General features: G+C 46.9%; 1 protein-coding gene across 2 annotated transcripts in view; it reads right to left on the reverse strand.

Annotated features, from left to right (window-relative positions):
* Positions 1-8,242: 8,242 nt before the first annotated feature.
* Positions 8,243-12,936, reverse strand: part of Pcgf3 (polycomb group ring finger 3) — a 35,015-nt gene continuing 30,321 nt past the window's right edge. The window contains exon 11 of one of the 2 annotated variants that reach the window (XM_048364084.1): positions 8,243-12,414. In XM_048364084.1, the coding sequence (XP_048220041.1) occupies positions 12,367-12,414 (48 nt within the window). In that variant the 3' untranslated portion in view covers positions 8,243-12,366. The remainder of the gene's footprint in view (positions 12,415-12,936) is intronic. The other variant, XM_048364083.1, reaches the window with a different exon arrangement.

Consider the following 12,936-nt stretch of genomic DNA (forward strand, 5'->3'; position numbering starts at 1 on the left):
CGTTGGGCCCGAAAAAGGGGACTGCGGCGGGAGTCCGGTTGGGGTGAGTGGTCGCAGCCAGGAGCCAGGGTGAGGACTTACCGGGGGCGCGGACCCGAGGACGGAAGGGGCCTCCCGCCCGCGCGCCGCCCCCGTGCCAGGGTCTGTCTGGGCGCGGCGGCGAGGCGCCCGGACTCGCGCCCTCCGAACGACGCAGCACGTGGCGAGGGGCGCGGGCGGAGAGACGCCCACGCCGGCAGCTCCGGGGAGAGCCCACCCGCAGCCCGAGGGCCACGGAGGTCAGGCGTGCAGCTCGGAGCCCGCGAGAAGTCACCGCTCAGGGAGCTTCGGCCGCACCCCCGCCCCGCCCCGCCCCGCCGCGCCCCGCCCCGCCGGCGGCGGAGCTCCGGGCTTGGAAGGACGCGGGGGCGAGGCTCTCGGGGGCCACACCAGGCCCCGCCCCTCACTCCAGCCACGCCCCCAGGTCACCTGGCCCGCTCTCCGAGTGGCCGCTCCCGGCCCCGCCCACCGCCCCGGACCCCTCCCCACGTCACAGGGCCCGCTCGCGCAGCGGCCCCGCCCCTCGCCTCTAGCCCCGCCCCACGTCGCGTGGCCCGCCCTCGCGGTGGCTCCGCCTCCGCTCCGCTTCCACGGCGGCTTTCCCGGCAGCTTCCGGGTCCCCGGGCCGCCGGGTCGCCCCCGCCGACCGGGTCCTGGCCTCCCGACGCTCGGTCAGCGCGTCCAGGGTAACGAACGGGGTCCCCTCCCTGGATGCGGAGTCTGTGTCCCAAGGGGGTGCGGGGCCCAGGTCTTGCGGCGGCTCTGCGGACGTGTGGCCCGCAGCAGGCACAGCCGAGAGGGGGTCCTCGTTCTCCTCCCGGTGAGGGGCGGCGGTGGGGGGCGAGGCGGCCTGCAGCCTGAGGCTTCCGTGAGACCCAGGCCGTGGCCGGCCCTTCTCCTGCTCCTCCGCTTTACCCGCGGATGGAATCGTGTCTCAGCTGGGCCACCCCTCTCCTGCGGCCCGTGCCCTGTCCCCCAGGGCTGCACTGGAATGCGGGGGCCAGAGTGGCCTTTCCAGTAGCTGTCAGGGGCGTCCAGGGCGGGGGCCAGGAGTTACTCTTGCTCACAGGAAGATGGTACTGAGTTAATGACTGCCTTTCAGCCAATCCAGCCAGCACAGGAGCAGTGAATGTCCTTTTCTTCATCTCTCCCCCAGATGGAGGACCCCAAGGACAGGAACGCCCCCTCCTCTGTTCCCACAGAGACCGCACAGGTGGGGTCACCAGCGGGACCCAGGACCAGGCCAGTGAAACACAGGGAGCACAGAGTGGGAGCAGCAAGTGGGGCTGTGGGAACATGGCAGGGACCTAGGCCATGTGCAGGCGGGCACTTCCAGAAATCCACCTTTCATCCTCAGGTGGACTCAGAGCCCCCACCTGGGGTAGCCTCCCTTAGCCTCCCTTGCTGTCCTGGGTGGAGGGCACGGCTGGCCGAGGGGACCTTGTTCTGGGCCAGGACACACCAGCTTCTCATTGCTCACTGTGGCTCTGGGTGGTAGACAGGTGCACATGAGCCTCTGGGGACACCTCATACACAGTGACAGGTCAATAGTAGGTAATGCTGGGTTACATGGTAGGAGTATGTCTAGTCTTAAAAAACAAAACCATTGTCCTCCAGAGTGGCTGCTCTCCCCACAGCGAGGCACAGGAGTCCCTGTGGCTCCACATACCCCTCAGCCTTGTGGTTAGGGTTCTGGTTTTAGCCACTCTGTGTCATTATGCCAGGTGCCAGTGGCTCACACTTACATACAACTGGATGTAGAGCTTTTAAGGCTTCATTCAAGTGCCAGCCTTTAGTGAAAAGCTAAAGGACAGTGCCCAGGCCCTGAGTTCCAGTCCTAGTACTGTACAAAAAAAAAAGATTGCATTATTATGGCTCATTTTTTTCCAATTTGCAATTTCCAAATATAGGGTATTATCTCTTTTCATATATATACATATCCATGTAACATATCTTCCTTGGAGTTCTGTTCAGAACTTTTTCTGATTTTAAAAACTGGATTGTTTTCTTATTGAGTTTGAAGAGCTCTTTGTGTATTTAGGATCTTAAGTCATTTCATTTTTATTTTTGTACGTCGTGGGGCTTGAACTCTGGTCCTAGGCACTGTCCCTGAGCTCTCTACCACTTGAACCACAACATTACTTCCAGTTTTCTGGTGGTTAACTGGTGATAGAGTCTCATGGCTTTTCCTGCCTGGGCTGGCTTTGAACTGTGACCCTCTTATCTCAGCCTCCGGAGTAGCTAGGATTACAGGCATGAGCCACTGGTGCCTGGTGGATCCTAATCATTTTAAAAGATATGTGACTTGCAAGTATTTTCACTATGGCCTGTCTTTTCATTCTTTATAGCATCTTTCAGAGTATAAAGAATTTTGCTAATATCTATCTTACCAACTTGTTCTTTCCTGGAATTTGTGTCTGGCATTGGATCTAGGAACCTAAATTTTTCTCCTGTGTTATTTTCTAGGGGATTTATAGTTTTGTTTTTTACATTTAAGAATAAGGTCTGTTTTAACTTCGGTGGCATAGAGTCTTTGCTTGACTTCTGATTGTGATTCAAGCTACAGAACAAGCTTGGAAGAACTGACATCTTGTCCTGCCTCTTTGTAACCATGAACAGAGGATATCTCTGCCCTCAGTTATTTTATTTCATCCATTAGAATGTTACAGTTTTCCTCATATAGATCTTGTATATATATTTGGTTAGGTATATATATGTGTTCCATTTCTTTTTATTGCTAATATAAAGGACATTGTGATTTTAATTTCAAGTTCCAATTACTCACTACTAGTGATTGTTTTATTTTTACATTTCTTTTTAAATGATTTTTTTTGTGTGTGTATCAGAGTGGGGTTTGAACTCAGGGCCTGGGCGCTGTCCCTGAGCCTCTTTAGTGCTCAAGGCTAGCACTCTACCACTTGAGCCCCATAGCACCACTTGCTGTTTTTGAGTGGTTAATTGGAGGTAAGAGTCTCATGGGGACTTTTCTGCCCGAGCTGGCTTGGAACCTCTATCCTCAGATCTCAGCCTCATGAGTACCTAGGATTATAGATGTGAGCCACTGGTGCCTAGCTTTTAAGTGATTTTTAAAAATTAGCACATATTAGTTGTAGCAAAGAAATTTCACTGACATTTCCATACATACCTACATTGAGATACAATGTATCCCAATAAAAATCACCCTATCACCACTGTCCCTTACCTTCACTTCTAAAAGTTTCAACAGGTTTTATTGTTCCATTCTCATGAATGCAAATCCTCCATTATGACCATATTCACTCTAATTTACCCTCTCCATTCATGTTCCTTCCTCTTGATACCTATCCCTAGCAGAGCCCGTCAACCATTTTCTTTTAGTGTGTGTATTCATTGTACCAAGAGGTTTCACCATGGTTTTTTAGACAAATATTTTAGTTTTGGGCCAGTCCTGTGGCTTGAGCTCAGGGCCTGGGCACTGTCCCGGAGCTCTTTTTGCTCAAGGCTAGCGTTCTATCACTTGAGTCACAGCACCACTCCAGCTTTATCTGTTTATGTGGCACTGAGGAATTGAACCCAGGGCTTTATGCATGCTAGCCAAGCACTCTACCACTAAGCCACATTCCCAGCCCATATTTTATCTTTTAGTCAGAAGAACCCTCTTTATTGCTTTCTTTTTCCCTGTCTCCATCTGTGTGTGAACCCCACTTTGAAAATCTGAAATTACTCTCCATCACCTCCTCCCCTCGCAGTCCTATCTATGACGAGCATGTGCCCCAACTGCTCTGCAGTAAGTTGGTGTGAGACCAGGAGGGTTGGGAAGCCCCTTCTCCCCACCTTTAGGACCCTGCTTACTCAAACCTCCCCCTTCATTCCCTCCAGTGACCTGGACTTTTATCTCCACTGAGTCTATACTTTTCTATCAAAAAAGCTTTTTTTTTTTTTTTTAATGGCAGAGCACCTCAAAAAAGTTTTTTTTTTTTTTTTATAAAGGGAGACAGGTTCTCAACATATTTTGACCAAAAACATTTTTTTTTAAAAACAACTGGTTATTATCAGTCCCTAAAAATCAGATGAGTAATTATAATGGTCAAATAATCCTCATGTGTGAAAGCAATCTAAAGACAAGCCTTGTCACATCCTACAGAGGATGCAGTGTTTCCTCCGTGACACCATCTTAACAGACCCGGACACTGCTCACTCTAGCCTCAAAGCAGGTCATTGGGGAAGAAGGGACCACATGCAGCCAAGATGCTCACTTGCCTTATTTGCTTACTTCCTTAATTTATTTAGAGCCAGTGTGTAATTATGTAGCCCCGGCCGGCCTCTAACTCAGTACTCAGCAGACTCCTGCCTCTTTCCCAAGTTGTTGAGAGTATAGCACTGGGATTACCATATATCTGGTTGGTTTGTCCGTGTGTGTGTGTGTGTGTGTGTGTGTGTGTGTGTCTGACCGACCTTCCACCACTAGATCTACACCTCCATTTCTGGCTTTTTTACTGGTTAATTAGATATAAGAGACTCACAGACTTTCCTGCCCAGAGTGGCTTTGAGTTGGTATCCTCAGACTCAGCCTCTTAAGTAGCTTAGAATTGCAGATGTGAGACAGTGGTGCCCGGCTTCTGCATCCTTTTTGGGTGGGCATATTATAGAGAAACTACTATTCATGAGCACAGTTGCATGTAGGCATAAGAGAGCAAGATAATCTACATTTCTAGATACAATTATTATCATGGGGAGATGATCATCATACAGGCCTTCCTCCATCCCATCAGCCATCTCAAAGGATGGATGGACATGATACTTAAGAACTAAGAATAAGGGACCATTTAATATAAGATGCAAGTGGTGGTCACTTTGATGATCCTTAGCAGAGTGGTGAAATTTTAAGATATATTCAACACAGTAGTCAACTAACAAAAATATATTGGATTCTATATTGTCAACGTCAAAATACTTCAGCCAACTTCACATACACATTTTTGAATATTGGATGTTTCATCTCCATTCTAGTTTCATGTGGCTTTTCTCCTTCCTAAATTAGGACTTTCTTCAGGCATTTCTCAAATGGTGTCTTCTTCCTGTAATAGAACTTTTGTACTTTTACTTGAAACTGAAACTGTTAGCTGGGTGCTAGGTAGGTGCTCATAACTATAGTCATAGCTACTCAGGAGGTTGAGATCTGAAGATCATGGTTCAAAGCCAGCAAGGGCAGGAAAGTCCATAAGAATCTTATCTTCATTTAATCACCAAAAAAAGCCCCTAGGACTGGAGCTGTGACTCAACTGGTAAAGCACTAACTAGCCTAGCACAGCGCCTAAGTTCTGAGTTCAAGCCCCAGCATACACACACAAACAAAAAAGAAACAGAAACCATTATCTCCACAGCATTCTAAACTTCAAACATCTTTTCTACAAAATGAAAATGGTTGATTATACATGAAAATTTCAAGTACTGCAGAAATTCAAATGAGGAAAACTGTTGCAGGCATCAGCAATCAGGGAAAACTTCAATGTTAGAAAGATTGCAAATGTCAGAAAAAGAGGTTGTCTCATTCTAGAAACACAAAAATAAGGACTTCCAAATATAGGTCAAAGGATAATTACAGCTTAGGATGATGTTTTCTTTGCTTTACTGTCATGGCTGTTTTCTACTCGTGTAAAAATAAATAAACTAATCAGACCAAACCTTCATTATTATGCATTATAAATACTGTGGACCTTTGGTGGAAGCATGCACTTCCAGATTAAAAAAAACAAAAACTTCTCCCTGTTGGTCTCAGTTACAACACTAATTTCTTCTCCATTATCTACCTAGTTTTAGGAGTCACACTTGGCCTAGTCCCCCCAATGCCTGCAAGGCTGGATAAACAGCATAAGCCAGGGTGGCCCTCCCAGCACCTGCAGGCTGGAGAAACAGCATAAGCCAGGGCGGCCCTCCCAGCACCTGTAGCCTGGAGAAATAGCATAAGCCAGGGTGGAGAGGCCCTGGCCCTCCCAGCACCTGCATGCCCTTGATCAGTTTGGGCAGGCAAGAGGAGAGCCTGCTGTCTGGACTTGAGTCTGGGTGTCAGTGGCTCACACCTATAATCCTAGCTTCTCAGGAGGCTGAGATCCAAGGATAAGGTTGGAAGCCAACCTGGGCAGGAAAGTCCAAGAGTGTCTTATCTCCAGTTAACCACCAAAAAGCCAGAAGTAGATCTGTGGCTTGAGTGGTAGCGTGTTAGGCTCTTTAGTATAAAAGCCCAAAGACAGTGCCCAGGCCGAGTTCAAGACTCAGAATCAGCAAAAAAAAAAAAAAAAAAAAAGAGAGAGAGGCATTCAATAGTAGTAGTCCATGGTATGGCCATGATCCTGAACTCTTCAGAGATTAAATAATCTGCAGAAGCTGGGTGCAAATGGCTCTGGCATGTAATCCTAGCTACTCAAGAGGCTGAGATCCAAGGATAAGGTTGGAAGCTAGCCTGGGCAGGAAAGCCTGCGAGATGCTTATCTCCCATAAACCACACAGAAAAAAACTGGAAGTGGTAATGTGGCTCAAATGGTAAGAGTCTAGCCTAAAGCAAAAACCAAATTCAGGGATAGCTCCCAGGCCCAGAGTTCCAGCCCCAGTACCAAAACAACAGCAAAAAGACTTGTAGAAAATAACTTTGTTTTTTCTTTTTTGCCAGTCTTGGGGCTGGAACTCAGGGCTTGAGCACTGCCCCTGGCTTTCTTTAGCTCAAGGCTAAAGCTCTACCACTTGAGACACAGAGCCACTTCCAGCCGTTTCTGTTTATGTGGTGCTTCATGCATGCTAGGGAGGGCTTCATGCATCCGAGGCAAGCACTCCACCGCTAAGCCACATTCCTAGCCCAATAACTTTGTTTTCTAAGACAAACCTTATTTTTCAAACCTACTCATCTTAAGGCCATGAGAATTTAATTTTGGTCACAGTCCTCTTTCCCTCTTATCCATGTTCTCAGACTTACAAGAGAAATGGAAGATTATTTAACCTTTAAAAACCCAAGTCTGGGGCTGGGGATATAGCCTAGTGGCAAGAGTGCCTGCCTCGGATACACGAGGCCCTAGGTTCGATTCCCCAGCACCACATATACAGAAAACGGCCAGAAGCGGCGCTGTGGCTCAAGTGGCAGAGTGCTAGCCTTGAGCGGGAAGAAGCCAGGGACAGTGCTTAGGCCCTGAGTCCAAGGCCCAGGACTGGCAAAAAAAAAAAAAAACCAAGTCTGACTGAAAATGAACTATACACTTGACATTGTCCAAGAAGAAATGTACTCATTCCCTGACTTATGTAACTCCTCTGTACGTCACCTTTATAGTAACAAAAAAAACCCCAAAACATTATAGTACCCTTCTCCCCCCAAAAGCCCTGAAGTCTGGTGGGCATTTCCCCTTTTAGGCACACTTTTTCCCACATTTACAGTCAGCCACCTAGGGGACCATCAAGTTTGATCCCAGCATCTTGTTGCCACACCCTGCTCCAGACCAAAGAGAACTTCCTCTGCAAACAGTTGAATGCACTTCAGTTTCCCCTGGGCCAATTTTAAATGAAGTTCTGTACCAGGCATCATTTTACAAATTCTGTGCAGAATAAAGAAAAAAGGCACACCTCAGAGAAGAGCAGTATACCTGTATACACATGACCATGCTGTGTACATGCATGCAGTGAGCATGTGCTCGTGCTCACATGTGGCCTGCTGTGTACACCCACATGGTATGTTCCTGTGTGTGGCTGTGCTGCATATACACGAATGTGCTTCTGTGTTCACATGTGACCATGCGGTATACACACACGGTGCCTTCCTGTGTGCGTGTGGCTGTGCTGTGTACACACATTGCATGGTGAGTAACTCCATCCTGTGATCATGCTGTGTATAGTCATGTGATGAGCATCTGGCCTACCGGAATGGCTGGCTTCTGTACCTGCAACACTCTTACCACACAGGCACCTTCAGCATCGCAGGGCTAGATTCTCTGACAATACCAGAATCTGCAGATGTTGTTCAAATCCCTTCTATAAAATGGCATAGTATTATAAAAAATACACACCCAGAAGTGGCGCTGTGGCTCAAGTGGTAGAGTGCTAACCTTGAGAACAAAGAGGCTCAGGGACAGTGCCCAGGCCAAGTTCAAGCCCCATAACTGACAACAAAACCAAAAAAGCACACAATCTTGCATACTTTAAATCATCTATAGATTACTTGTAATACCTTATACAATATGAATGTTCTGCAGTTGTTATGGTGTATGATTTAAAGAATGACAAGAAAAAAGTATAATTTTCAGTTCAAATGAATTTTTCCCTAAATATTTTCAATCCATGATTGGCTGAATCTCTGAATGCAGCATATGTGAATAGAGGGCCAATTGTATTCCACGAGATTGACTTAAGTTCCTAAAAATATTCTATATAATGAAGTTTCAGCCTGGGAGATTTTTAGTCATTTTTCTTCTGCTTTTATTACAAGCATATAATATTAGTTGGCAAAACACTGAATACAAGCTTCACTATCATAAAATCAAAACATTAAGCAATATTCCAAAAAAGATTTTAGACAAAAACTAGCCACCGATGGTACAAAAATTACACACCAACACAAGCATAAAAAATGTAAACTTTCAAATTAAATATCAAAAATCTGTATCTGCATCATCATTTTCCTATACTGTGGCATTTTCCTCTGCTCGCCACATTCTGAGGCGACGGCTTGGGTCGGGACTGTCCCTACCGGACATTACTTTCACTGTGGAAACATATCTGGTACCCAGCTGAGAGCTGGGATATAGACATTTACGCTAAAGCTACACATATCTCAGTCCACTCTTCAAATACACTCTTGGATGGGAGCGACAGGGACGCAGAGGGAGCAGCCCAGCCCCACTTGGCCTGGTCCTTGCCTGGCAGGATGTGCAAAGCTTGTAAATTAATTTAAGTGTCGATTTTCAAACCTACATATCACAGTTTATTCACATTGTGTATTAAGTATCAAGGTGGAGAAATAGCATTGTTTTTGTGTAAGGTCACATGTGATGTGGTGGGGCTTGAATGCTTTCCTGAGGAAACAGAGAAACAGGTTATTCTGTATGATTTAGCTATCTGCACTCAATTTATTTTTAATGTTTTGGGAGCACATTCAATATCTACATACAATGTAGAAATCTGTTGGTTTGTTTCTAGAACAATGCCCCCAGAAAAGAAACCAATCTCCAAAGACTGACACAAAGCCAGGCTTCAAGCCAGCTAGCCATGAAGGGAAGGCCACCAGGTTTGTGGGCTGAGCCCATGTGGTCCCAACCTCCAAGGTGGCCTGGCTATGAGCACACAGGCTCAGGGCACCAGGACCTGGGTTGGGCATAGGTGGACACAAGTTGACAACCTCATCACTTCCTGCCTGGCTGCTCATTTTAGGATATTGCTGGCAAGTATTCATGCACACACACGCACACAGGCCCAATAACAGCATTCTTATAACAACAACAATGAAAAAGGAAAAACCAAACAGCTGAATACACATAATTTGAAATTCCACCTATATTCCCTTTCAGTTTAGTAGAATTGATGCTAGATCACAATTAAAACACATCTAATAAATGCATGTTGGAACCTATTGCACAAAAGCATAAAAATGCTCTTCATCCCTATAAAAACATATGAATTGAAGGCTACACAAAGTAAAAGAAGCTTGCAAAACATCTCACAATTTCATTTTATATGCCTGTAAATAAAGCTGGACCATGGAAACCAAACGATTGGATGGGAAAATATGATAGAAGGCTTAAAATAGAATAAATAATTTTATAAAGTTAAGTTTTCTTTTTTTAACCCCCCAAATCTTAAATTCAATATTATATATTCTATCTGAGTTCTATCTTCGTGAAAATGGTGTCTGGCGAGACCCAGTGCTGGGAGGCTGGTCCCGTTGCTGCTGCCGCCGCTGCAAAAAGTCCTCTGACAGCACCTGGTTCCCTGTGCGGCAGCTGTGAAAACGACTTCGAAGGAGCTAGGCCTGCTGGGAAACTCAACAGGACCAGTCACTAGCTGATCCCGGAATTCATGCTGGAAAAGCAAATTCGGCCTTTGATGTCACATGGAGCTCGGCAGGGGTGAAAGGAGGCGGCCTGAAGCTTCCATCAGACACAGGTTCACTCTGCTTGTCTCCAAGCACGGTAAGGCTACAGGTCAGACCAAAGGGCAGAGGGCACCGGGAGACACCTGCAGTGCAGCTGGTGTGTGATGGAATCTTAGAAAAATAGGTACTTTTGCTGCTGAGGTTTATCAGGTTTACATGGTGACAGAAGCAGGGCTGTGGGAGGCAGCGCCCAGCCTGGACGTCTGCATTGCTGTACAACTTAGACTTATCAACTTAGCACCATAGCAAAGTCAAGTGATTCCAAAGGTAGCTACAAAGTTACAAATGTATGTCATGAGATTACACAGCCATACTATATTTGATCTGAACTGTAAATTATCTTTATTTGAATTTGGAGGCTCCTACCTGTTTAACCCTTTTTTAGTTTCACCACACAGAAAACACCTAACCCTAACAGTACACGTCAGCTGCACGGTGAGAACAGGGTCCTGCTGGGTACTTCAGCAGTGTCATGTGTTTTGAGGTAGACAGGTAATATTTACTCATAAACCCTTATATAGTAAGTAACTCTAGAAACGATTTGGATGAATAGCAAGCTCAGGAAACTGAGTAATTCAGAATCCTGGGCTTAAATAAAGAGGTGAATTTTGACCAATTACTAACAAAGAGCTTGTTTTTGTTTTAAGAAAGGCCTCACATTAAAGATTGCTTGGATGAGTTAATTTGGACATTTCCTCATCACTGACATTAAGTTTCACCAGTTGCTGCTTCTAACATTTTGTGTATGGGAACAGGAGACAAAAAGGAAACAAAACTAGCTGTCAGCAAGCCCAATCTCAACTTTTAAAGCAAATGGAGAAGAAATTCTAGTGATTAAGGTGAAGATTCATGGACATGTTGGGACCCTTTGCCTACCCGGCAAGGGCTGGTGGGCAGTGGCTTAGTGGACCTACTAGGGACCGTCCATCTACCGAGGGCCTGGGGAAGGAAGGAAAGAAGTGAGCCCACAGCTCATCACGAAGTAGTGCTCAGCGCAGCTTCCCACAGGACTCCAACCACCACAGAAAAGAGCCTCTTCTCACTCCTGCCTCCACACCGTTTCTGCCATAAGGGAACAAATGTTCATGTGGTGGCAAAGATTTTATCCTCTAATTTAATTTAAAAAACAAAACACATTGCATTTGGGAGGCAAGAGGGCTTAACAAAGGGTCTCTTGCCTGAGACTAAAAAGCAACTTCTGGGCAGAGCCAACTAGCTTGGCCTGCCTGGCCCAGTCCCACAACTCGGCTTAGCACCACCTTTATCAATTCCAGAGCCACAAACCTCACACACCACCCTCACGGGCAGGAGGGCAAGGCTGGCAACATGTCGATGGCACCGTTGCCTTCACCAGCCAGTGCCCACAGGCTAGGCGCCATCTGCATGCACCCCACAGCCACTGCCATGGCTCACCAGCAGAACAAAAACAGAAAGGGAAGCTATGAACACAGATGATGGCACCAGTCATTTGGGCCCTTTTCAACAAAAGCAATTTCTAAAACAAGAACTCTTCTGCAAGTCAGCTCTATTCTGGCCAAACCAGCCCTGGTCTACCCTGCTGAGTGTGCTGGAATCTTGTCAAGTGTCAAGTCTGGGGTGACAAAGGAGCCCTGCCTCACCTGGCCTGCTCAGGCCAGCCCAGGACACAGCACAGACCTCTGCTGTATTCTACAAGGTGGAAATTAATCACCATGGTTAAATCATAGTATTACCACAAGCCTCTTTGGGTATGCTTTTAAATTAAATTTTTATATATCTTTTAAGTCTCAGGAAGCTAAAGGCAACATAAATATTATTTACCATGAAAAGGCTTTTTCAATAACTTAGGAAGGATGCGATAAAAGTACAAATGTTTTGGAGGCTTATCAAGAAACCCAATCCATGACATAAACCAAAATGAACTCAAGATTTCGTGACCTGAACAGCAGGCGAAGGTGCTGGGTTGGAGGTGGCAGGACGCGCACTGCACTGCACTGCACTGCACTGCACTCGTTCTCTGGCCTGGGGACCTGAAGCAGAGACGAGTGCACTTGGTCACACAGAACTGCGAAGTGTTTCCATCCTCTGTAAACGCGTGCTGGTAGTGTCTTGGGTGTGGATTCTCTCATACAAAAGTTATAAATATTCTCTATTCAGAAATCTGGTCCGCATGACACCCAAGAGGTGGCATTCCATAGCCGAGTCACCACGTGGAGCCCAGGGTGCAGCTGAGACTGGCCGGGTCACAGCAAGTCCATCTTGGGTCTGTAGTGCAGCAAGAGAGGCGCCTTCTGCAAGACAGAGACAGTGGCTCATAGCAGTAAGGGGAAGCCAGGGGGGCAGATGGCTGTCTCTTCAGATAGCAGAAAGATACCACAAAGGCTTCCAGCAGGAGCCTCTCTGTCCTGGATTACAGGGGGTGTAGGGCAGAGGCTGGAGGAATGAGACCCATTTCCTTGGTCCTGTGTAACCCAGTGACCCTTGTATAGTGCTTGAGACCTGACGGAGGCCCTGGTAACCAGCACCTCCACTTGCCCCTCCTGCGCATCACAGTGGCTCTGGTCCTTCCCATGTTCTCTCATACCCTCTTGCCCTGGCCCTGCCCAGCTCCCAGTCACCCAGACCCCCACTCCAGTCACTGTGCCACCTGGTCAGTTCTGTTTGCAGGCAGTGTGCCCTGGGCTAACCTTGCTGTTGCTTTCCTTTTCTCCCTAGTCAGTGGCTCAACTAGACTGCTCCTGGTCTCAAATCAGAGTTTCACCACTTGTTCCTTGCCTCGGAAAGGCACCCAAAGTATTTGGGATTTGTTCCCA

Source organism: Perognathus longimembris, chromosome 16 (assembly GCF_023159225.1).
Source record: "Perognathus longimembris pacificus isolate PPM17 chromosome 16, ASM2315922v1, whole genome shotgun sequence".
In the NCBI taxonomy this organism is placed as follows: domain Eukaryota; kingdom Metazoa; phylum Chordata; class Mammalia; order Rodentia; family Heteromyidae; genus Perognathus; species Perognathus longimembris.